Source organism: Terrapene carolina, unplaced genomic scaffold (genome assembly GCF_002925995.2).
Source record: "Terrapene carolina triunguis isolate 2854851 unplaced genomic scaffold, T_m_triunguis-2.0 Scaffold50839, whole genome shotgun sequence".
NCBI classification, from domain to species: Eukaryota; Metazoa; Chordata; order Testudines; family Emydidae; genus Terrapene; species Terrapene triunguis.
This window is the reverse complement of record NW_020715190.1, coordinates 39,106-62,159: the sequence shown is the minus strand read 5'-3', so window position 1 is coordinate 62,159 and position 23,054 is coordinate 39,106. Positions and strand designations below refer to the sequence as shown.

Genomic DNA, 23,054 nt, shown 5'->3' with positions numbered 1-23,054 from the left:
GAAGGAGATTCCACCACCTCCCTAGGTAACCCATTCTAGTGCTTCACCACCCTCCTAGTGAAAATGTTTTTCCTAATATCCAACCTAAACCTCCCCCACTGCAACTTGAGACCATTACTCTTTGTTCTCTCATCTGGTACCACTGAGAACAGTCTAGATCCATCCTCTTTGGAATCCCCTTTCAGGTAGTTGAAAGGAGCTATCAAATCCCCCCTCATTCTTCTCTTCTGCAGACTAAACAATCCCAGTTCCCTCAGCCTTTCCTCGTAAGTCATGTGCTCCAGCCCCCTAATCATTTTTGTTGCTCTTTGCTGGACTCTTTCCAATTTTTCCACATCCTTCTTGTAGAGTGGGGCCCAAAACTGGACACAGTACTCCAGATGAGGCCTCACCAATGTCGAATAGAGGGGAATGATCACGTCCCTCGATCTGTTGGCAATGCCCCTACTTATACAGCCCAAAATGCCATTAGCCTTCTTGGCAACAAGGGCACGCTGTTGACTCATATCCAGCTTCTCGTCCACTGTAACCCCTAGGTCCTTTTCTGCAAAACTGCTGCCTAGCCATTCGGTCCCTAGTCTGTAACAGTGAATGGGATTCTTCCGTCCTAAGTGCAGGACTCTGCACTTGTCCTTGTTGAACCTCATCAGGTTTCTTTTGGCCCAATCCTCTAAGTTGTCTAGGTCCCTCTGTATCCTATCCCTACCCTCCAGCATATCTACCTCTCCTCCCAGTTTAGTGTCATCTGCAAACTTGCTGAGAGTGCAGTCCATGCCATCCTCCAGATCATTAATTTGACACTGCTCTATGGAATTCAGCAGTTACAATGTTGTCTGAGTGGCTTGGCTTAGAATTTCCTTCCTTCACCACATGTGAGCTAGGAAAGGGGGGAACTTGTAGTCAGCATCAGCAATTAATCTTCTCGGCTCCCCATGCCTTGGCTGCTGCTCTGGTCTCTAGGCTGCCTAGCGGCCCAGCCTGCATTTTAGACTCCCCACATTCCCTAGCTGAACTCTAGCGCTTGTTCCCTGTCTCGTTCCTGCCCCTCCTCACTGAAAACATGTAATCCAATGACCTCCCTCCTGTGAGGAAAGTTGGAGAGCAAGAGGCAACTGCAGGCAGGTCCCAGCAGGGTAGGGAGACAGAAAACAAAAAGCTCAGCATCTAGCAGCAGGAAAATGATAAATTCAGCAGAAAAATGCGGATTTCTGTGGTATCTTGGAAAAATGCAAGATTCCGCAGCTGCAGAGTCCAGGACCTGACAGGCCCCGAGTGAGATGGCTGGGGCAGTTTACATCTTTTAGAGCAAGGGTGGGCAAACTTTTTGGTCCGAGGGCCACATCGGGGTTACGAAATGGTATGGAGGACCGGGTAGGGAAGGCTGTGCCTCCCCAAAGAGCCTGGCCCCGCCCCCTATCTGACCCCTCCCACTTTCCGCCCCTTGACTGCCCCCCTCAGAACCCCCCACCCATCCAACCCCCCCTCGCTCCTTGTCCCCTGCCCGCCCCCTCCCGGGACCCCTGCCCCCTATCCAACCCCCCTGCTCCCTGTCCCCTGACTGCCCCCCAGGACCCCCTACCCCTTATCCAATCCCCCCACTCCCCGCCCCCTTACCATGCCGCTCAGAGTGGCAGGACTGGCTTATTGGAAAGCCTGGGAGGTAGGCAGGCACAAGCCCGGCAGGAGTGGTGGGTCAGAGTGCTCCCCGTATGGCTGCGGGGGAGGGGGGACAGCAGGGGAGGGGCTGGGGGCTAGCTAGTTTACCCACCTCTCTCTTAGAGCCATTGTTAGAGGTTCTTTACAGATTCAAATGGGCATTATGTAGGCCAGGGTTTGGCTACACATGAAAATTAATCTGGAATAAAATAGGGTATGAATTAAAATAGGATTATCTATTCCCAATTAACTCACATGTGGACACTCTTATTCTGGAATAAGCATGCTTTATTCCAAATTATCTTAATCCACTGCATTAAACTAATTGAGAACAAGACACTCTTAGTGCAGAGTAAGAGCGTCCGCACATGGAACTATTTAGGAATAGTTATTTGGGAATAGCTATTATGGCATAACTCCAATGTAGGCAAGCCCTTACACACAGGTCATGTTTTGAGATTATTTTCCCAAATGTAAGAGCTAGAAATTTAATTTTTTAAACAAAAGCTGATTTTCTGGAGCATGGTTCCGTGGCAGCGACTGAAGCTGATATTGCAGAATCACAGAATATGTGGAGCTTTGTTTATATATTTTATAAAATACCATGCACATGTATGGTGCTGTCTAAATAATAAGGCAATGGGTTAAATAAATGTTTGTTTGTCTGTATTAGGGCTGTTTTGTAGGCTGCAGCCTCTCTTTGTCCAGAGACAGTTGAGGAATTCAATCGTTAATTGAAATTGTATCTGAATTTTTAAGGAATCAGTTTACAAAGGAACCACAAAGCCCAGGTTGAGGCCTTGGAGTCTGGTACAAGCATTTACTAGGCTGAGACTTACAAATATCCCGAGATGGGAATAATATTAAAGCATTTTTCTTTAATGGATTTCTTTGGTGTCTGATAAGCAAGGGCACCAGATAGCTGAACTTGGTCTATTGTTGCCATCATGTAAAGAGAGACTAAAGCCCCATCTTCCTCCAGTTATAACTCAGTCAGGGGACTCAGTTTCCACATATTTATGGGATGACCAGGTTACAACAGGTTATAAATCTGTAGCCCAGATGCTGTTATGAGAGAGTGATATATTATTATTAATTATTTGTATTGCAGTAGAGCCTAGGAGCCCCAATCAGGGACTAGGACCCCACAGTACAAAAAGACAGAACAAAAAGACAGTCCCTGCCCCACAGAGTTTATAGTCTAAGTAGCTGTGCAGCCAAGGCCTTTGTGGGGAGGGGAAGCAAGGATTCACCTCAACCAGTTCTTAAAGTGGTCTGAATAAAGTTTGTGGGGATCTATCATAATCTAGGAGCAGCAGCTTTGGAAAGACAATGCTTAAAGTGCACCCCTCAGCGACCCAGACTGATTTAAAACCTTATTTTTGCTGGGTCTGCGACCCCTTGTAACCTGCCCTGGCACAAACTGACCTTACACATTGACCACAGCCAGCTACTGTACAGTGTGACTAACCCTGCGCAAGCAAAAAATCACAAGTCAGGCCCCCAAAATCACAAGATTTAAATATATATATAAAACCACAGGTCTCTTTCCCTTCGCCTTCTCATTTACAAGCCTTTGGGGTGAAGCGACTCTCACTTCACAACAGCATCAGGCGTTTCTCCACCACCCTGAGTGGCTGCAAACCAGGCTGGAGATCCTCAGGCAATTCCCTGACCCTAGCGGCTGGGGTGAGACCTCCCCCTTTCCATGAGCGTGTGTGCGTGTGAGCATGTGTGAAATTCTCACACAATCCCATGACTGCAGCAGCTGGGGCAAAACCTCCCCCAGCCCCAGCCCGCACACACGTGAGCACTGCTAACAGGTGACATTCTCAGGCAATCCGCTGACTCCAGCAGCTGGGTCCAACCCCCCCCCCCATATAGTGATGTGTGTGCATTAAAGTGTGTAAACCCAGCCCGCCCCATGCACCCCGGGGGTCAAAACCCCCCTCCCAGTGTGGACTGGGCTCGAGCCGCGGCCCGCATCCACCCCCGGGCCCTGCCTGGAAGGCACAGGGCAGCAGCGAGGCCGTTGCAGTAAGGCCTCACCCCACCCCTTACGCCTCTGTGACGCCCCCTGTGGGGAGGGTGCCCGCGAGGAGGGGTGGGCGGGGCCCCGGGACGGCTCCTCCAATCCTACACCGCGTCTCCTCCCCGCTCCCAAGGTTTGAAGCCCCAGGGCGGTGCCTTCGGGTCCTCTCCGGCCAATCAGCCCCGCGCTCCCCGTAGATCGGCACTTCTGCAGAGCGACTCAGAGTGTGCCCGGCTGGTTGCTAGGCGCCCCGGGAAGTCCCGCCCCTGGGCGTGGCCAGGCGAGGCAGCCAGTGCCGTCCGGTGTTGCCTCACGCGCCCACCGCGGTCGTTTGGCGGCGTCCTGAGGCCGAGGCTGTGCGGGTGAGTGGGGGCGGCGGGGCCTCGAGCGGGGGCAGGGCGGTCGGTCACCCGTGCGCGGAGCTCGGGGCCACCTCAGCATGGCGGGCGGGGTGGTCATGGCGGAGGGGGACAGTTAGCTCCCGTGGGGGGGGACCCTGATCCGCGGGGGGGGGGGGGGATAGGGGGGAGGTTGGCCCCCCGGGGGGGGGGGGGGGTGACCCTGACTCTGGGGAATGGGGGGCAGTTTCCCTCATAGGGGGTGATCCTGACTCTGAGGGTGGGGGGGATGGGCAGGTGGCCTCCATGGGGGAGTGATCCTGACCCTGTGAGTGGGGTGGTCACAGAGGGGCAGGTGCCCCCCCCCGGGGTGTGTGTGACCCTGACTCTGGGATGGGCTGGTCATGTAGGGTTGGGGGGAAGTTAGTCCCCGTGGGGAGTGACCCTGGTCCTTGGGGCAGGTTGGTTGTAGTGGGGGGGATGGGAACAATTACTCCCCGTGGGGAATGTCCCCAAACAGGGATTTCCCTACCTTCCCCCGGCCAGTCGTTTTCCAGCTAGATCTAGTTTTTAAAATTTTCTAGTTCGAAAAAAAATTCATTTTGTTGTTTGGAAATTTGAATTGAAGTTGAAACATTAACACACACTTTAAAAGCATATGTATGATAAAATACTTGTTCCTGAAAATGCATAGTAGGTTTGAAACCTATGAACAAAGACTAGCTGCCTCCCGCAGCTGTTTGTTCCGACAGTGCTGGCTCATTCATTTCAGAGAGGTTGGCCGACCTAATAATTTCAAATTATAATTTATAAACAACAGTAAATCATCATAATTCAAATGCTGATGTTTATTGATGTTTTATGATGTTTAAAATGTGAGACCAAGAGTTAGCGCCAAATTGCTTTGCCGACAAAAATGTATGAAACTTGCTTACAGTAGCTGGGCAGCCACAGCAAGCTTAACTCCTCCTTTCATGAAGTTTCAATAAAATTTATGCATATATATATATATATAGAAGGAATTAATATAATTTCTTGTTCTTGGGATGACTAGATTAGTGTGTTTAGTGACTTTGCTCTAGAATGCTAGATTTGTGGCATATATAGAAATATATGTTTCCTATTAGGCAAGGTTTTTAAAATGCCTTATTTGCCAATGTCGTTATCTTGCATTGTTGCTATCTAGAGAGGTCATTATCTTGGGGAGTTTCTGAACTAAACACTTAATAATAATTTTTCAAAAGTCAATTTAAATTAAACACATTAAAAATGATATATATTTTGCTTTAGAAATCTAAAACTGTTGTGTTTGGTGTAATTTGCATTGTCCTATGTTAAATTTGCATTATCCTAACAAAACATTAAATTTATTAATTATGACAGTCTGTACTCTTATGTTCACCCTTTTTACAAGGCTAGGATAAATAAATGTACAAAGAATGCCTTGTGAGGTATCATTTGAAAACTCATAATCTGTCAAACTTTATTGTCCTGGTAAAATGTGTGGCAACATTGTATGTGAAGTTATAGAATTCTACTTTATAAGGCATGTTCCAAATCTGGGGAACCAGCTTCAAACCGGTTCCCCAGAGACAAAAAACTAGCCAACACTTCATCCAGGTGTCAACAAAATCAAATGGACTATCACCTGGTTAATTGGCCATTCTTTGGCAGAAAGAAAGGTGTGAGTGAGAACTTTACACATTGACAGCAAAACAGCTGGAAGTTTGTCCTCCAGTCTCCTGTCATCTGAACCCTAGATGAAGATGATCTTCAAAGGGAAAAGAGAACTATAAGAAATGAGGAGAGAAACCCCCAAACACTCCTTTCTCTTTGCTCACAGCATCAGAAACACCTGAAGGAACACTGAACTGGGGAGGGAGCTTGTCTGAAAGGATTCTAGCCAGCGAGACTGCAAAAGCATGTGGCAAGAAAGACATTGTACTTTGAATTCACTTAGCCCGTTAAGTAAGTTATTAGTTGCGTTTTGCCTTTTATTTTTTTTAACCAATTTTGACTTTTATGCCTCATTACTTGTAATCACTTACAGTCTTTCTTTCTGTGGTTAATGAACTTGTTTTATTGATTTATCTAAACCAGTGTGTTGGATTAAAGTGTTCGAGGAATCTCTACCTGAGATAACAGGGTTTGTGCATATCACTTTCTGTTTATGAAATGATGGATTTTATGTGAGCTTGCATTGTCCAGTAGAGTGTTGGGCAGTACAAGATGCATATTTCTGGGGGAAAGTCTGGGACTGGAGAGTTTCCTGGTGTTCTGCAGTGTAATTCATGAGTGACTGACTATAGCACTCATACTGTGTAGCTGGGAGCAAGTTACATGCTGGAGGCTGTGTGTGAACAGACCAGGAGTGGTCGTTCTCGCAGTGTAAAAGACACCCCAGGTTCAAAAACTAAGGGGAAACAGCTGTTCAACAGTCCAGATTGTACCTTGGGTAATGTCACATTCTTATATGTTTTATATGTTGCAGGTCAAAGTGAAAATGAAAAGACAAAAAACAATTCAACAATTTTTCCACTCAAAGGCCTCAAATCAGCCAAGATGAAGAACATACCAAGCATCAGGAATATACCAACATGTCATCTGAAGGTTCAGGTGGCGTATCTACATCCGAACAGTCCGAAGCACAAATACAACTACCTACTGAAGAAACAGTGTCTCCACAACCTGAAGGCAGTTCCTGATGTTTGTCGGTCAAGCTTTTTCCATTTATTAAAGTTACAAAAGATGGTGCACCTCTTGCAAAAAACTTATGAAGAAGGAAAGTTTCCCACTGCTATAGTTGGTAATACTGGAGGAGCTTAGGTCTGGCAAACTATCAGCAAAGCCAATGCTGATAAACTACATGAAAAGGCTGCAAAACACCAAGCCTCTGTACTGCATCAACATGCAGAAAGCCTTATAAGCCAGTTACTGTCAAAACAAAATCTAGAAGTACTTAGTGAGGCCATTAAGAATGCTGAATGCACAACGCAGTTTGTGGGAACAAACATGTCGGTCGCATCATACTTTCTATTTAAGCAAGAGATACCACACACTACAAACTGGAGGTCAGTGTTAAGTGCATTGTCACTTGTTAACCCTGAACAAGACCGGCAAATGCTCACTATCTTTCTGCAAGAAACTCAAGTAAGTGGTTAGAAGCATGCGGTGCAACAGTGAAAGACTCAGCAGTTGAAAAAGTGAAGAATTCTCTTACCACATTCAAAAACTTTGCATACATGGCTCATGAATGCACTGATGCAAGTGGGTGTCAAGTATTAAGTCATTGTGTACGTTATCTTGATGTCAGTGGTAGGCCAGTGGATGCATTTCTAGATGTTCAGGTTATAGAAGACACATCGGCTGCATCTGTGACAACCCACATCTTAGAAGAGTTAAATGTTTGTAAATTGGACCCCAAACAGATGGCTGCTTGTGCATTTGATGGAGCAGCAAACTTCTCTGGAAGACATGGTGGAGTACAAGCTTTGCTCAGAGAAAAGTGTAACCCTAATCTCTCCTATACACACTGCAAAGGCCGTCTACTCCAGCTAGCACGAGCTGCAGAATCTTCAAAAGACATTAAAAAAGCCATAATTGTAATGTCTTCATTGTACTCTTTTTTTTTCAGCAAGAGTCCAAAAAGACTGAACGTATTGGAAGAAATAGAAGATGCTCTGGGACTGAAGTTCAAATTAGTCCAAAAGAAAACCCACTGGCTTTCTCATGAGCTATCCTTGGCTGTTGTCTTAAAATTACTGCAACCCTTATTACTGGCTTTAGAAAGTATCTACCAAGAGGGGACCGATCTAAGTAGTGAGACTGGTGCACTACTTTTGCTATTATGTTCAGAGAAAACAATCACTATTCTCTCTCTTGTAAGTTTACTGTTGAAACCACTTGGGTCATTAAACAATGCCATCTAGGCATCTGCTACAACAGTAGTAGATCTTTGTCCAGCAATAGAAGCTACAGTTGGATCAATCAGAGAAATATCCATTGACAATGTACTGGAAGAAGCAAAGACTTCAATCCAGAAGTTAACTAATGAAGGACTAATGACTCTTCCTTAAGTAAAGAGGACAAGAAGTGTTTGTTAAGCCAGCTGAAAAAGTACATTGACTTGATTCTTACAAATCTACAACAGCAACTTCTGGATTCTACTCAACCTCTGTGTAGCTTTTACAGATGTCTGTCTTATAAAACACCTGCAATTGAGTGGAGTAAGGCACTGCCGGCAATGGGGCCGCCATGTGATCAGGACAGAATAGAGAATTTGAACGCAGAGTGGACTGTCATGCAACAAATGAATGAAGATTTGACTGCAGCTTCTTTTTTATCATTGTTAGTGGCTCAACCTGATCTTTGTGCTATGTTTCCTGGGATGAAAGAAGTAGGAATTCATCTCTTGCTACTCCCAGTCACAACAGCTACAGTTGAGCGTTCTTTTTCATCATTGAATAGGATTTTGTGTTGTGAAAAAAGTCGCCTTCTGCCTGATCATGTGAATAAACTAATGAGCATATCAATTGAAGGACTGGAAGTACCGGACACACGAGAAGCCACCAAAGATGAACGCACTGCATTAGAGAAGTTCATTAACAGAGTTGTGCAAAATTACAAGAAACCAAGAAGGATGTAGATGTAATGCTTCACAGAAGGCTTGAATAGCCAACTTCATTTGTGTGATGATTTTAAAATGAATTAAATCTAATAAAATGCTTGTGGAACATTTTTCAGTTTTTACTGTGGTGCCATACAACCCGCCTTCGTCCTCATGGTCTCGCCCCTTGGCTCTCACACCCCCTGTAAATTCAAACACCGCCTCTAATTTCAATTCCTGTGGAGAAAACAATGTGGGGTAATCATGGGGAGATGGCGGACAGTTAGCCCTCATGGGGGGGGGGGGGGGGGGGTGGGCCTGACTTTGGGGGCGGGGGGGGGGGCGGGTGTGTGCACAAGGGAATGCTTGGTTCTTCCCCACAGCTGGGTGGGGGCAGAGGGATACATAGTTATCCTGGTGCGGGGTGAGTGACACTGTACCACCTCCCCCCTCCACACACACAGGGGCAGATTGTCCCTGCTTTGAAGTAACCACTGACATGGAGTGCAGGGAGGCTATAATTTCTGACAGGTGAGACCGTTCCCATATTAGGAAGTTCCTGATTACTATTCATCTATCTTGCTGCAGGCAAGGTTGGATCCCATTTTAATTCCCACGTGCCAAAATCTGTTCCCCATTGCCAGTAACTATTTTTTGGCAGATGAGGGAAATTTTCCTGGTTCTCTTTCTTGTCCCAGTTGGTGGGTGAGGATGTTTTCGTGTTTGACTGGGAATATTCATGGAGATTGCTCGGGACGGTTTTAACCACGTACATTTGTACTGTATTGCAGCCACAACATGTTATAACGTGTTTTGGTCCCAACAGGCCTGATGGTCTCGTAACTGGTTACCCAGCATGGTTGATTATTTTGAACCTGTGTTGTGCATGAGCTGGCTTATAAGATGGTTTGGTCAGTTTTTAGTTATAGAATCATAGAAATGTAGGTCTGGAAGGAACCTCAAGAGGTTATCTAGCCCAGTGGCTCTCAATCTTTTTGGGCTCAGGACCTATTTGTAAATGTTTATGGTCCATTGTAACCCAGTAAATAGTCTAGGGATGGAGGTCTTGGGTGGTTTTGGTCAGATCCTGTGGCACTCATCCCACAGTGCTGGCTCCTGCAGCTCCTGTGCTGTGGGGCTGGCTGCAGGAGCCATTTGCGTGAGTGGAGTTGTGACCTGCTCATGGGGTTACAGTGCCGCTTACTCAAATTTGGCCTACCCAGACTCCCGTCGTCATGATAGATGGGCCAAATCTGAGTGGCGCTGGGACCTCAGAGGTTGCCCAGCCAGCCCAGGAGCTGTCACGTGACCATTTGAAACACCAATTTTGGGTACTGACCCGCGGGTTGAGAAACCCTGATCTAGCCCATCTTCCCCCCACCCCACCCTGCTGAGGAAGGATTAATAAAAAAAGACCAGAATTCCATGCTTTAGCCAAGATCTATACCTAGGATAAAGCACATTTTTGTTTTAACCTGGTTAGTACAGTTTAATAATAATACCTAGATTTTCATCACTAGATCTCAAAGTGCTCTACGAAAGAGGTCAGTGTTGTTACTGCCATTTTTGTAGAGGAGAAAATTGAGGCACAGAGGTGTAAAGTGACATGCCTAAGGTCATGCAGCAGGCCAGTGGCAGAACTGGGAATAGAATTGAGGTCTCTCGAGTCCCAGCCCAGTGCTCTATCCATTCTGGTGGACCAAATCATCTTACTACGTGGTTGGGCTACATGAGGGTGTATAAAATTTGGTTCTTGCTGCCATAGAGATGAGATGTTTTTAAAGAATTCCAAGGATCGTTGTTGTTTTTCATGGCTCTGCGTCACCCTCAACAGAATAGCTTCTAATATTAAAGGCTAAGTGCTGGGTGTTGATGAGTATTTAATGGCTGCTTCAAATGACTGTCCTTGCACAACTGGTGTTTGACTTATTATTGTGAAAGCCAGTACCATATCTACAGTATGAAAGGCGCTAGCTATAAGGTGTTAATTCTCCTTACAATATTTCAGCACAATGCAAAGAACTTCACGACTGAAGAGAGAGCTGCATCTGTTGACCACAGAGCCTCCCCCAGGCATTATGTTCTGGCAAAACAAAAACCGGATGGATGATCTACGAGCCCGTATGTATTACCATCATGGTTTGGGGTTTTTTGGGGGGGTGGGGGTGGTATGCGTATCATTAAAATTCTCTCTGCTGTGGTAATGTTTACTGGGCAGTGCCTGTACTTAGCAATTTGGGGATGAAATTAACCCCAGTCCATGACATTTGTTTGATTCTTGTCCACTCTTCATCTTTTTTTTTTTTTTTTTTTGAATTCCCCTTCTTTATGTTCCCTATTGATTGGATCCCTGGTCATGTGGCTAGGCGGCGTGGACCGGGGGGAGTAGTTAAGGAAACAGCCACACTGGTATGCTTCCTGTAACATGAGTTACTGTTGCTAGAAGTAGCTGTAACCCCCTCATGGCTTTTCAACACTGCTGAAGGAGTCTGTGCATGTAGGGGGTTGGATGTGCTTTGCTAACAAGGTTTTATAGATGGCTTGGAGACTCAGGTTTCAGGTTTCCTGCTAAGAGGAAGGCCAGGCATCCACAGAGTTCTCCCTCCATAACTCAGCCTTTGGCCCTTTAGATTAACTCAATTTCAGGCACTGACTTCCAGAAGAAACAATACAGGGGAGCAGTATTGAAGATTATGGCCCTATAATCCTAAACATTAGCTTTGCCACCTTAACCCACGAGAGTGCTTGGGTCACTAGGCCAATTCTCAGTCCTGGTTCTAGGGCTGAACATTATTTCAACGTCTTTTTCAAGTATTGGCTGAAAATTCACCAGTTATTGTATCATGCTCACAGTCTGGAACTTGAAAAATTTTCTCTCCTTCAGAAGTTGAAATTGGCCATGACTCCTGAAGTATGAGAAGGGAGGAAGTATCAAGGCTTCGCCTGGATATAAACATAGGAAGGTCAGACACACGGAAGGAATTAGTGAAATAACATACTCTTTCTTGACTATGCGGAGCACTCGCTTAGCTGAGCTCCAGCAATACAATTTTTGTCAGTGAAGAGGTTCCAACCTGTAACAGTCACACTCTTTTTGCTTCCAAAATTAGATAACTAATGATTGTTTAGGCTCTCCCTAGTTCTCACTTAAAACATAGGGGTTATTGACCTTACTGCACAGCAGGGTAGAACAAAATGTGACGAGGTGGCAGTGGTTACTTCTGTTGGCAGATCCGGACATTGCTACAGTTAAAAACGGTGTGATGGGAATGCACGACTGTAGCAGAAGCATGATGGGAGTGGGAGCGGGAGCGGGGGGAACACTTACCCATTTTGAATGTTATAGTTGTCTAATTTTTTTTCTTTAAGAAATTTTGGGTGGTACAAACACGCCATATGATAAAGGAGTTTTCAACTTGGAAGTAGTTGTTCCTGAAAGGTAATTAAATCACTGCATCTAGGAAGGTGGGCAGACGGGGGAACACACATAGTAAGAAGGAATTTTTTTTTAACTTCCTGTCAAACATGTCAGTTTGTGTGAGATACGAAGAGGTGGTATCCTGTATATTAGGAGCATTGGAGCAATGGGCATAAAGTGTAATAGTTTGCTTTTTTGCCTTCAGCCTCCCTGTTTGTGACATTATCAATCAGTTTTTAGGTGAGAGAGATTTTATTAATGTACTTATTTATTTGTAATATGAAGATTTCACTTTCAAACTCCCAAGGTGTGTAACAATGCACAAAAAAATCGAGAAATACTTTGTCAGGATCCTTAAATTATTTTGATGCCTTTAAACAATTTTGAAAGGGGGGAAAAAGTACCTGTATGGTGCATAAATTCATGGAGAATAGGTTCATCAATGGCTATTAGCCAGGATGGGCAGGAATGGTGTCCCTAGCCGCTGTTTGCCAGAAGCTGGGAATGAGTGACAGAGGATGGATCACTTGATGATTACCTGTTCTGTTCATCCCTCTGGGGCACCTGGCACTGGCCACTGTCAGAAGACAGGATACTGGGCTAGATGGACCTTTGGTCTGACCCAGTACTGCATCTTTTTCCTGTTTACAGCTGAAGTGAATTGATGTAACTAAAAGAGATGTCAGGGAAAATGAGAAAAGCAAGTAATCTGAGGCAATGAGAAGTTAGCTTCCGAGCAAAAGGGAATTTAGTGCTGTGCAAAGGACAGAAACCAAACTGAAAACAGTCAAGGCCATTGTGTTAGAGGGCATGACCAGAGATGGGGCTGTTTCCTCCAAAAACTTGCTGAGGAGAAGATGGTTGGAATTTGCAGGTGGCTGGGGAGAGGACACTATAGTGTTGTTTGTGGTAATGTGGCAAATGGAATGCTAATGGAACTGAACATTCAATTTAGATTATATTTCAAATGAAATCTGTTTCTTTAACACCTGTTCTTTAAAGATATCCATTTGAACCCCCGAAGATTCGCTTTCTGACACCCATCTACCATCCCAACATTGACTCTGCTGGAAGGATTTGCCTGGATGTTCTCAGATTACCGCCCAAAGTAAGGCAGTGCTACTCTAGTGGGGATCAACAAAGTTACAGATGATGCTAAACTCCCCTATTGTCCTGGCTGTAAAAAGCTTCACTGATATTTAATATTGGCTCTTGTTTACATGGATACTCATGATACAGGCGACTGTATAATGCATGCCATTGGTTACTCACTAAGATGTATTTTCCTTTGCTTTTTTTGATGCTTTAAGGGCTGGGATTTTCAAAGGGACCTATGAGTCAGGTGCCCCTCTGAAAATCACAGCCTGGATCCTGATACAATACAGATGTAGATGACACTGCGGGTCAGTGTTAATTAAGTTGGAGTGAGATCTCTGTGTAACTAGAATTGCTCTCTTGAAATGGCCCGAATAGAAGCTGCAGGGCTAATTGGTATGAGCACTGTGCCTCTGTCTGTCTGCTGTAGAGCAAGTTAGCACTGTAGCTGTGGTGAACCAAAAGAGTGAGAGCCAGGTCGGTCCTGGAATGGTTTTTCTCCTTTGTAGGAGAGGTCAAAACCTTACTGGTTTGAGATCCACTAACCTGGCATCAGATGTCTTCCCTGCTGTATAAACTGACCACCTGGTGGTAACCACCTTATGTACTGCATTGAGGTCTGGAAACTCCAGAGGAAAATTTGTTTTCTGTATGTCAGCTAATGATCAGACTTCTTTTCCCTGTTAAGCTCTGTTTTTTATTATTCTGTTTCTGTGAAGGGTGCATGGAGGCCGTCCCTGAATATCTCCACGTTGCTGACCTCCATACAGCTTCTGATGAGTGAGCCTAACCCTGATGACCCCCTCATGGCAGACATAGTACGTACTCTTCTTTTGTTCCTTTGGTGCAAATGCTGGTGCATGCAAGTTAGAGCAGAGACTATATGGTACTTGTGCTCATTCTTCTATATAGGGAACTAAGAGTGTTCACAGGTGCTTGATTAAGTGTCTATCCTCCTTGTCTCTTGCTTTATTATTTCTAGTCCTCGGAGTATAAATACAATAAGGAAGTGTTCATCAGAAATGCCAAACAATGGACTGAGAAGCATGCAAGCCAGCAAAAGAGGGTAAGAAATGTACCATGCTTTGACTCTGCTACAAAAGAATTGGGTGTAGGCTAATCTTCACATGTATAATCTTGCTAGTCCTCAGGAAGTAATATGAGTGACGCAGATATAGGCATCACTTTCAATAGCCTCTAACCCACTGACCCCAGTGCATTTTTGGATGTCTATTTCAAGTTCCAATTCCAGTATTTTTTTATTGGGAGTGGATTGCCTGTCTTCATAGAATTGAGTCCCTGGGTTGCCAGGGCTGTGATTGTGCCCTAATGTGAACTCTCTGAATTTAACTTCGCTCTTTAAGAAATTTTTGTTAATTCTGTTTAGGTAAACTTTACTTTGTTTCCCTACCCATGTTGTCATAGCTAGAGATTCCTGTGTATGTGGCCTAGGATACACTTAAAGTTTTGTCCGTATAACTATACTGGTATAGTTATGCAGGCAAAACCTTCCTAGTGTAGACACAGCTTATACCAGCAAAAGGACTTTTTTGCTGATATAACTGCAGCTAGGTGTACGCTATAGACTTCTACTTGGATAACTGTCAGTTGGGATGTGAAGAGGTGTGTGATCCCTGACTGACAGAGCTGTGCTGGCAGAAGCCCCTAATGTAGATGCAGGTATTCCAGCAAAGCTGCTCTTCTACCAGTATAGTTTGTCTCATTTGTGATGGGGTTGGAGAGGTGGTTTTACCATATATGTAGACCATATTCTGTCGGCGTAGCTGTGTCCACACTAAGTGTGCTTTCCTGGTATGGTATATTGATATTCCTGTACCAGTAAAGTGCTCCTAGTGTAGACATAGCTTGTGTCTACACTAGGGCTCGTTTCTGGTTCTAAAAACTTTTATTTAAAAACATCACACCCATAACTGACATTATTATACTGGCAACATTTCTAGAGTATACCTGACCTCTATCTCAGGTGAGTCCTTCCACTTCCTGTGTCTGCTCTGCATGGACTTACGCAAAGTGCCCTGGGATATTTTTAAGAGTTGGAGTCTGTCAAAATGTCCCTTCCTGTTGTACTTTGTGCTGGCTTTCTGTTTGTGTAATATAAATGTACAGTTATATTTGGGAAATGTATGGTCATATGCAGATTATAGAAGGGGATTATGTCCTCTTAACATGGGGATTGCTCATGACATCTGTCACAGGGTGGCTGGCCCCTGTAACTGAGTAGGTCCAACTCCCCTATGTCAGAGCAGGTGCTCCCAGGTGTAGGCCAGGTAAGGGAGCAGAGTTGCACCTGCTGCTGTAGAGTGAGTTCCACTGAAGGGCTGGCTATGAGAAGGAACTGGCTGATGGAGAGTGAGACAGGAAATTGCAGGAGGCAGGACTGCCAGAATCCCTGTCGAGGGGAGGTATTGAAAGCCTGAGATTCAAAGGGTGAGCTGAGAATGTTTTTGTTGGTTTGTTTAAGTTTGGGAATAAAACTGCATTAAAGAGACTGTGGGTGTGGCAGAGTGTTTTGGCAAGCTGGGGAGAAGCCCTGCCTTGTGACAACATCCCTCTACTAGTATTTGTGAGAGGTTAAATGAATTTAACAAAAGTTGATTCCATACTTTATTATTTATTTGTATTGTGGTCATGCCTAGAAGTCCCAGTCAAGGCTTGGGATCCCTTTGTGCTAGGCACTGTGTGTATACACACATACACACTGAACTGAGGGTCCCCGCCACAAAGACTTTGCAGTCTGAGTATATATAATGAGAGACAATGGCTGGATACAACGAATGTATGGGGGAGCAGAACGAAGTAGTGCAATGATTATGATTAGAGTAGAAAGCAGAGGGCAGACACACCAGCTGCCCAGCCAATGTTACGTGTTTTGTAAGCATTACAAATGTACTAACCCTATATTCACAGGCATGGAATATGATGGTCACTCCTCTCTGTGGTTTTACCATGCGGGTAAAACATATAGGGCCTGCTATTCAACTCTTTTTTCCTTATGTGTAGCTCCTGAAGATGGAGCTAGACATTTTAGTTCTCCTCCAACAAATTTATTCTAGTCATAATGGACTGTGTCTCTAGCTGCCCCAGTGCTGTGGTGACGCTCAATGGGGACAAGGGAGTGGGCTGTCAACCCACTGAAGACTTTCTGGCAGGTGGGTTTCCTTAGTATCATGTTTGTTTGGGAGAGATCTCTTATGCTGAAGCATATTAGTGAAAGGATGAGATGATATAACTAGGCATCCTTCTGCACCCTCACCTGATGGAATGCCATGGTCAGGAGTCTTCCCAGAACTCCTTAGGCAACATTAAAAACATTTTCAGATAAAGTGTATACCTGAAGTCCTATGTTTAGGGTGGCTAATAGGCTCAGCAGGAGTTCCCTGGGATTTTACTCTTTGAGCAAGCTCCTGTATGTGTACAAAGTTGAGGCCCTAGTAGACCTAGTGTGAAAGGAGTGAGGGCAACAGGTCTGTCATAGTAGTGATGGAGGAGAAATTGCCCCTTGCACAGCACGAGACAAATGGTTGTAGGCACAGAATGCTAGGGCAAGTTTAGAGATGTGGTCTCTTGAGGCAGAAAAACATGCAGCCAGCCGCTGCCCATTTCCACATGCTCAGCAAAGAGACTGTTTTAGTATTCTCCCCTGGACGCAATGGGAGGGAGTGGAGCTCGTGATAGAAGGGATGCTCTAATTTCTCAACACATCAGTTACGGAGAGATAAAAGAAGGCTACTTAGGGTCTGATTTTCCATTGTCCTGTACCGTGTGTTGTCATGTAGGCCAGTGTAAAGTGCTCAGTTGGCAGCGTTACTCACTTTGCACTGCTGTGAATGACTGCATGAGGTGTTGGACCGTGGAGAATCAGGTCCTAGATGTGTGGAGGAGAGGAAAAAGCAGGGACCCTGTTACTACCCCCCACAACTAGCTGCTAGGATGGATTGTGACTCAGAACTCTTCATAGTGCTTGATTAGAGAAGTGCAGCAACTGCGGAATAGCTTCTGTTTATTGACCTTTCAAATAAAATGGCTTTAACAAAGGAGTCAAAGGCGGCCTTCAGCCTCAGTTGGTTAGTGTTTCCTTTTTCCGCTCAAATATCCAGCAAGCTGTAGAGGAAACAACTAGAATTGTTTTGCAGTTGTAACACTAGGGGGCACCTGCACCCTTGACAATTGTCTGACTTCTGGAAAATAGCTGGGCAGTCTCATTCCCCAGACTAATGAAAATGAGGTACTTGTTGACCAACTTACCTTCCTACTGGAGAATGTACTTGTCTTGTTCCTCCAGTAGGTGGTGTATTTGGTTTTGTATTATCTCAGCTTCTCATGGCAAATGGGGACTGATGTCTGACAGAGTCCTTGCCTCCCAGGCTCTGCACAGCTCTGTGCCTGCCCCTTGGCTCACTGCTTCCACCAACCCCTGTTCCACTTGGGCCCTGTGCTCCCTTTTTGTCACACTCCCTTTTTGTCTTTCTCCCCCAAGCACCTCTGTGGGCACCCTGTGTGCCCCAAACAAGCTCTCTGATCCTGCGTGCCATGGAGCCATTGTGCTATCCCAACACCCCATTTCTTCTGCTGATCTCCCCTAACCTGACCACTCTCCTCCCTTAAATTAGTAATTTAAATCACATTTTAAAACTATGGGGAACTAACCCCATATAAACAATCAGCCTTGTGACATTACTTTGTGTAAGCCTTGTCCTCCCCTATCTGCATCCTTGAGCATTGTCTGTCCCAAAGTCCTCTCTAACTTAGGCTGTAAGCTCTTTATGCAGGGATTGTTTCTTTGATTTGAAAGGTCTGTCTCCTATGTATACAGGCCTTGCTTTTGTGACTGGCAGGTCCATTGCAATGTAACTGTCACGGGAGGCTGTGATGGTGCAGGGTGAGGAGATCCCTTGGGTAACAGTCTCTCAGCCCTATAGGTTTTGCTGATGGGGACTGAGACATTGAATGTGCCCAGTTTTCAATGGGGTGCCAGTATTGTGAGCAGAATAGTAGGATAATGCACACCTGGCACCTGTGTTGCTGCAACATTCTGAACTAATGGCAGGTTTGTTTAAGATTGTTGATTTCATAGCTAGGTACAGAGAATTACAGTAATCAAGCCTGGAGGTCCATGAATGTGTGGATCAATGTGGCCAAGTCTGCACCTGCCAGGAGGATGCAAAGTTGTCATAGCAGTGGAGCCCTGCAAATTTGCAGATATCCCTTTTATATCTGCGGATATCCATGGATCACGTTTGCGGCTTGTGGATCGGATGCAGGTACAAATTTTGTATCCGTGCATGGCTCTGCATACTGGCCGTAAGTTGAAAAGGGCATTCCCCTGTGGCCGTAGATACTGGAATATCCAATCCAAGTGGACACTAGGCCTGTGGGTTGTTTCAAGGATTTGAGAGGGAGGCTGTATGATGCAGGGTGATATTGCAAAGGTGCTTCTTTTCTCCACCAGCTTCACCTCAATCTTTCCAGTCAGCTGCTCTCATCTAGTTGCTTATTTTAGCTTGTATTCCTTAGGTGCCCTGTAACTCCTTTGTATCCTGTTATGTACTTGGGGGAAAAAAAAGACAATAAGAGTGTTAAGGTTGCAAAGTCAAGCACTTGAGAGTTAGGAAGTGTCAGAGTTAAGGTTGCTTGTACAAACTGAATTTGCCCCCTTCTTTCATAATACTCAGTTTTTAATTAAATGATCACACACTTATTATTTATTTGTATTACTGTAATAGCTAGGAGCCCTAGTCATGGACCAGAATCCCATTGTGCTAGATAAAGGCAAAGTACAAACTTTCTGCCAGAGCCCCCCGGCTTCATTCAGTGCAACAGATGGACAGTATTCACTGACATGGTTATTCAGTGTTTTTATTCTCCTCATTGAGTTACCCTGTGCCTCACTTAGTGCATATCATCCAAATCCTGCTCTGGAGACAGAATTATTAATTCCCTTGTGGGCTTTTCTGGGGTGCTCTTCATTATAGTATCTGAGTTTTCAGAAACATTAATGAAATTATCTTCACAACATCCCTATTGAGGTAGGGAGGCATTAATTTAATCTTATAGTGGGGGAACTGAAGCACAGATATTGAGGCCAAAATAGCCCCAAGTGTCCACAAATTTTGGATGCCCAATTTGAGATGGGCGGGGCCTGATTTTTCAGGTCACTTAGCATTTTTATGGCACTTTGTATGTTCAAACAGTTCCCATTGATTTCAATTAGCAGTTGTAAGTGCTCAGCACGTCTACAAATCAGGCTCCAGAATCTCAAGTTGGGCACCTAGAAAATGAACACAGTGGCCACCTGTGAAAATTTTGGTTTTACGTGACTTACCCAGCATCACATAGGAGCTCTGTGGCCGAATCCAGTTCTTCAGGGTGGCATTCAACTGTTCTAACCACGAGACCATCCTTTCTCTTCCTGTAATTCACTGCCTTATTCACGACACAGTTATCTTCTGCAACAAATGAGGCTGGGCTCCTACCTGTTAAGAGTGCTAATGCCAATGTAAGATTCAGGCCTGTATTTTTGCCTAAGATAGCATTTTGGGTTTTGCTTGCCTGTTTGAGTCTTGATACACTTACATTCTTACTAATATGTGAGAACAAAGGACAAATGCACTGTGTATGTTGCTTCTGCCTAGCCAGATGGGTTTATTAGCATACTGGGAACAGATAAGAGCAGATTGTGTTACTAGAGCGCACACTTTAAGACTGCCTCAACTCCTCTCTCAAGGCAAGGTCAAGCAACCATTGGGGAGGGGCAAATGGGGATTGGGGGGAAGGTATAAAACACTAAAAGGCCAAAGAAATGCCTGTCCCTGACCATAGCACAACCTCACTCCTTACCCCTGCCATGGGGTACAAAAGAGGTGGGACGAAGACCCACGACCCCCCAAAATGGAACAGGACCATAAGTTGTAAGGGGTGGGACTATGGGCGTGCATCTCAGGTATAATTATGCCTGCTGAGGAGGGCTGGGACAGGACACTGGGAAACAAGGCTCTGTGGTATCAGAGTTGTGGGACACATGCTTGCTGGAAACTAACCCCAATAAACATCGCATTGCCTGCACTTCGGATTTCTGGTCTTCTGCTTTCTGCCTGGGTGACAAGAACCAGGGGAGAGGGTGAAGGGAAAACACTCTTAACAATATGGACAATGGCTTCTTTCACTATGCAAGCCTGATTTGTTCCCTGAACACTGCTCATCTTGTGTACTGAATGAGATGGGAGTCCTCAGGAAAAATAGTATGTGATCATGTAATTAAAGGGGAGGAGGGGAACTTAGGGCAGGTCTACACTAGAAAGTTAGGGTGATCCAGCTATGTCACTCAGGGATGTGAAAAATTCACACCTCTGGGAGACGTAGTTAAGCTGGCGTAATCCCCAGTGTAGACAGTGCTAGGTTGACAAAAGAATTCTTCCATCAACCTAGCTACTGACTCCCAGAGAGGTGAATTTACGACAGTGACAGAAGAACCCCTTCCATCACTGTAGCGAGTCTCTACGCTACATCTATGCTACTGTAGCGTTTCTAGTGTAGACATAACCTAAGGCTCTACTTGTTATGGCTGTGGGGGGAAAAACAACCTTGAAAATGTGACCCAAGTGTCACCATCTGCCTGAGTGAGAAACAAATAGTTCTAAAGTGTGAGCTGCCTCATTTGTCTCATGGGCGATGACTCGGATGCCAGTGATAATACTTTAAATAAAAACATAGTTAACTAGAGTTGGTTGACATTTTCACAGGAATGTGTTTTTTTGGCACAGTTTTTGATTAATTTTCCCCTTTTTTCCTTCACTCCCAAAATTCGGGAAGTCTGAAGAGTTAGAAAGTTCCAGAGTGGCAGAAGGAAACATAGGAGTGGAAGGGACTTCCTGGATCATCAAGTCCAGTCCCTGCTATCACAGGCAACCCCATCAAATAACGTGGATCATAAATTTATCAAACTCTGTCTTAACACTAGTTAGGTTGTTCACCCCACTGCTTCTATTGGGAGGCTGTTCCAGAACTCACTTTTCTGATGGCTAGAAACCTTCTAATTTCCAGCCTAAATTGGTCAATTTATACACTTTTAGTGTTGGATTTGTATACAGTAGTCTGAAGTGCTTTGGGATATTTCCCCCCACACACTGTGTTATAAATGTGTAAGTCTGGCAATAATTTTCCAAGAGGAAGTGCTAGTGTGTCTCCAGGAAGTGAACGCTCCTTCTAGGGCAGACTTGATCTTTCAAACTGACTGTGAATGTTACAAATATAAAGGTAACCTTCTTTGTTTGAATCCTTTGTGTCTTCTGTACCAGGCTTCCAAAACTCCAGATGAGGAAGTGACCCAAAGCGAGGCTAGCACTCCCAAAGAATCTGCCATCTCCCAGAAAAGAAAAGCAAATGATATCAGCAAGAAGGGGAAAAAACCCTGCCTCGATTCATAGAGGTTCTCTGTGTAAATAAACATTTTTCTGAATGTGTAACACTGGCAGGTTTCACTTGTCTCTCTGTGCGTGAGCTAATACTTGCGATGGCAGGGGGTTGTTTTCAAATTAAAGCTGCTTTTATTTCAGTAGCATTACATGTTTTGTATTCTTGTTTGTCTTACATTGTTTGTCTCTAAGTATTGTGAAGGAAGGCAGAATTGGGAATAATCAGTCTTATATGTTTGAGTTCTCTTGTGATGATGGTTATTGTGTGAATGAGAAATTGCTTAACATTGCCCATGGACGGTATGTGGCCAGTCTGGCTTTTTTGTGGTTGATGACAGGCTAGAAATTGGAGCACATAATTAAAGGATATACTTGAATTTGTAAGTAATATTTTGCTGTTTCCCGCCCCAATTGAAACATCAGCACACCTGCCTGTAGCAGACACTTCAGTTTCCCTTGTTGGAGTAATAATAGTAAATGATACATGAGTGTGGACATATTGTATACTTTGTATCTCACCCTTTCCCCAGCTATCTTCCCACCTGTGCAATCAGTAACCAGCTCATAAATCAGAAGAACACTACTTCCACAAGCTGAGCAGATGGCTTAATGTTTTATAGCCCAAACTGGAGCAGAGTCTACGGGGAGACTTAAACTGGTGTAATTTATACCTTCCAGTCCCTTAAGGCATATTTGCATCCACTCATCAACTTGTAACTTACACCTCAGGTCTGCATGTGGCCATTGAATGTAAAGGAATCTAAATTTTGGTAATCTTGATACCCGAGGGACTGAAAAAGGTGAGAGTTATTTCTCTTGCTATGCTAACTGGGCTATGTAAGAAATTGTAATTTAATGCAGCAACTGCTATTCCTCACTTCCTTCTGACTTCCCAACATGTGAGTTTTACCAGCTTCACTTCCCTTATGCACTAGTATATAGGTGTAAGAAGTCTAACTTTCAGAGGTACTGCGATCCTATTGATTTCAGTTGGAGTTATGGGTGTTGAGCAATTCTGGCAAAGTCCTGAAAATGTCCATTTTACACCACCTCTGCAATGGGCCCTTAAACTGAATCTGAACTAAGCAGTAGTTTAGTGAATGGAAGTGCTTTGTCACTAGCTTATATTAGGGCTTGTCTGCACTTAAAATACTGTAGTGGCTCAACTGCCGTGCTTCAGAGAAGATGCTTCCTTTGCCAGTGGCATGGGTTCTGCCGTTGGCGTAGGGAATCCACTTTGCTGAGAGGCAGTAGCTCAGGCAGCAAGAGAATTCTCCCGTCGGCCTAGCGCTGTCTACACCAGGGGTTAGGTCAGTTTAACTATGTCTCTTGGGTGTGGATTTTTCAAAGCCCTGATCGATGTAATTATACTGACCTAATTTCCTGGTGTAGGCCAGGCCTTAGACACAAGAGCCACAGCTCTATAGAAAATTACATATTTATGCAGGACATACATGTTAAATCGACTAGGCTAATA

At 44.8% G+C, this 23,054-nt stretch overlaps 1 protein-coding gene across 4 annotated transcripts; it reads left to right on the top strand.

Annotated features, from left to right (window-relative positions):
• The first annotated feature begins 3,962 nt into the window (after positions 1–3,962).
• LOC113405782 (ubiquitin-conjugating enzyme E2 T-like) lies at positions 3,963–21,817 on the top strand. 4 transcript variants are annotated; one of them, XM_026647033.1, is made up of 8 exons: positions 3,963–4,050; positions 5,870–5,994; positions 10,641–10,753; positions 12,002–12,071; positions 13,053–13,158; positions 13,865–13,963; positions 14,128–14,211; positions 20,976–21,452. In XM_026647033.1, exons 3-8 carry the CDS (start codon positions 10,645–10,647, stop codon positions 21,186–21,188), a joined length of 681 nt encoding a protein of 226 aa, XP_026502818.1. In that variant the 5' UTR covers positions 3,963–4,050; positions 5,870–5,994; positions 10,641–10,644; the 3' UTR covers positions 21,189–21,452. The 4 variants fall into 4 exon arrangements, with proteins under 4 accessions (XP_026502818.1, XP_026502819.1, XP_026502820.1 ...); XM_026647034.1 differs by lacking the exon at positions 5,870–5,994 and adding an exon at positions 21,461–21,582 and having other exon boundaries at positions 3,969–4,050; positions 20,976–21,085; XM_026647035.1 differs by lacking the exons at positions 5,870–5,994; positions 20,976–21,452 and adding an exon at positions 21,461–21,817 and having other exon boundaries at positions 3,969–4,050.
• The last annotated feature ends 1,237 nt before the right edge of the window (positions 21,818–23,054 follow it).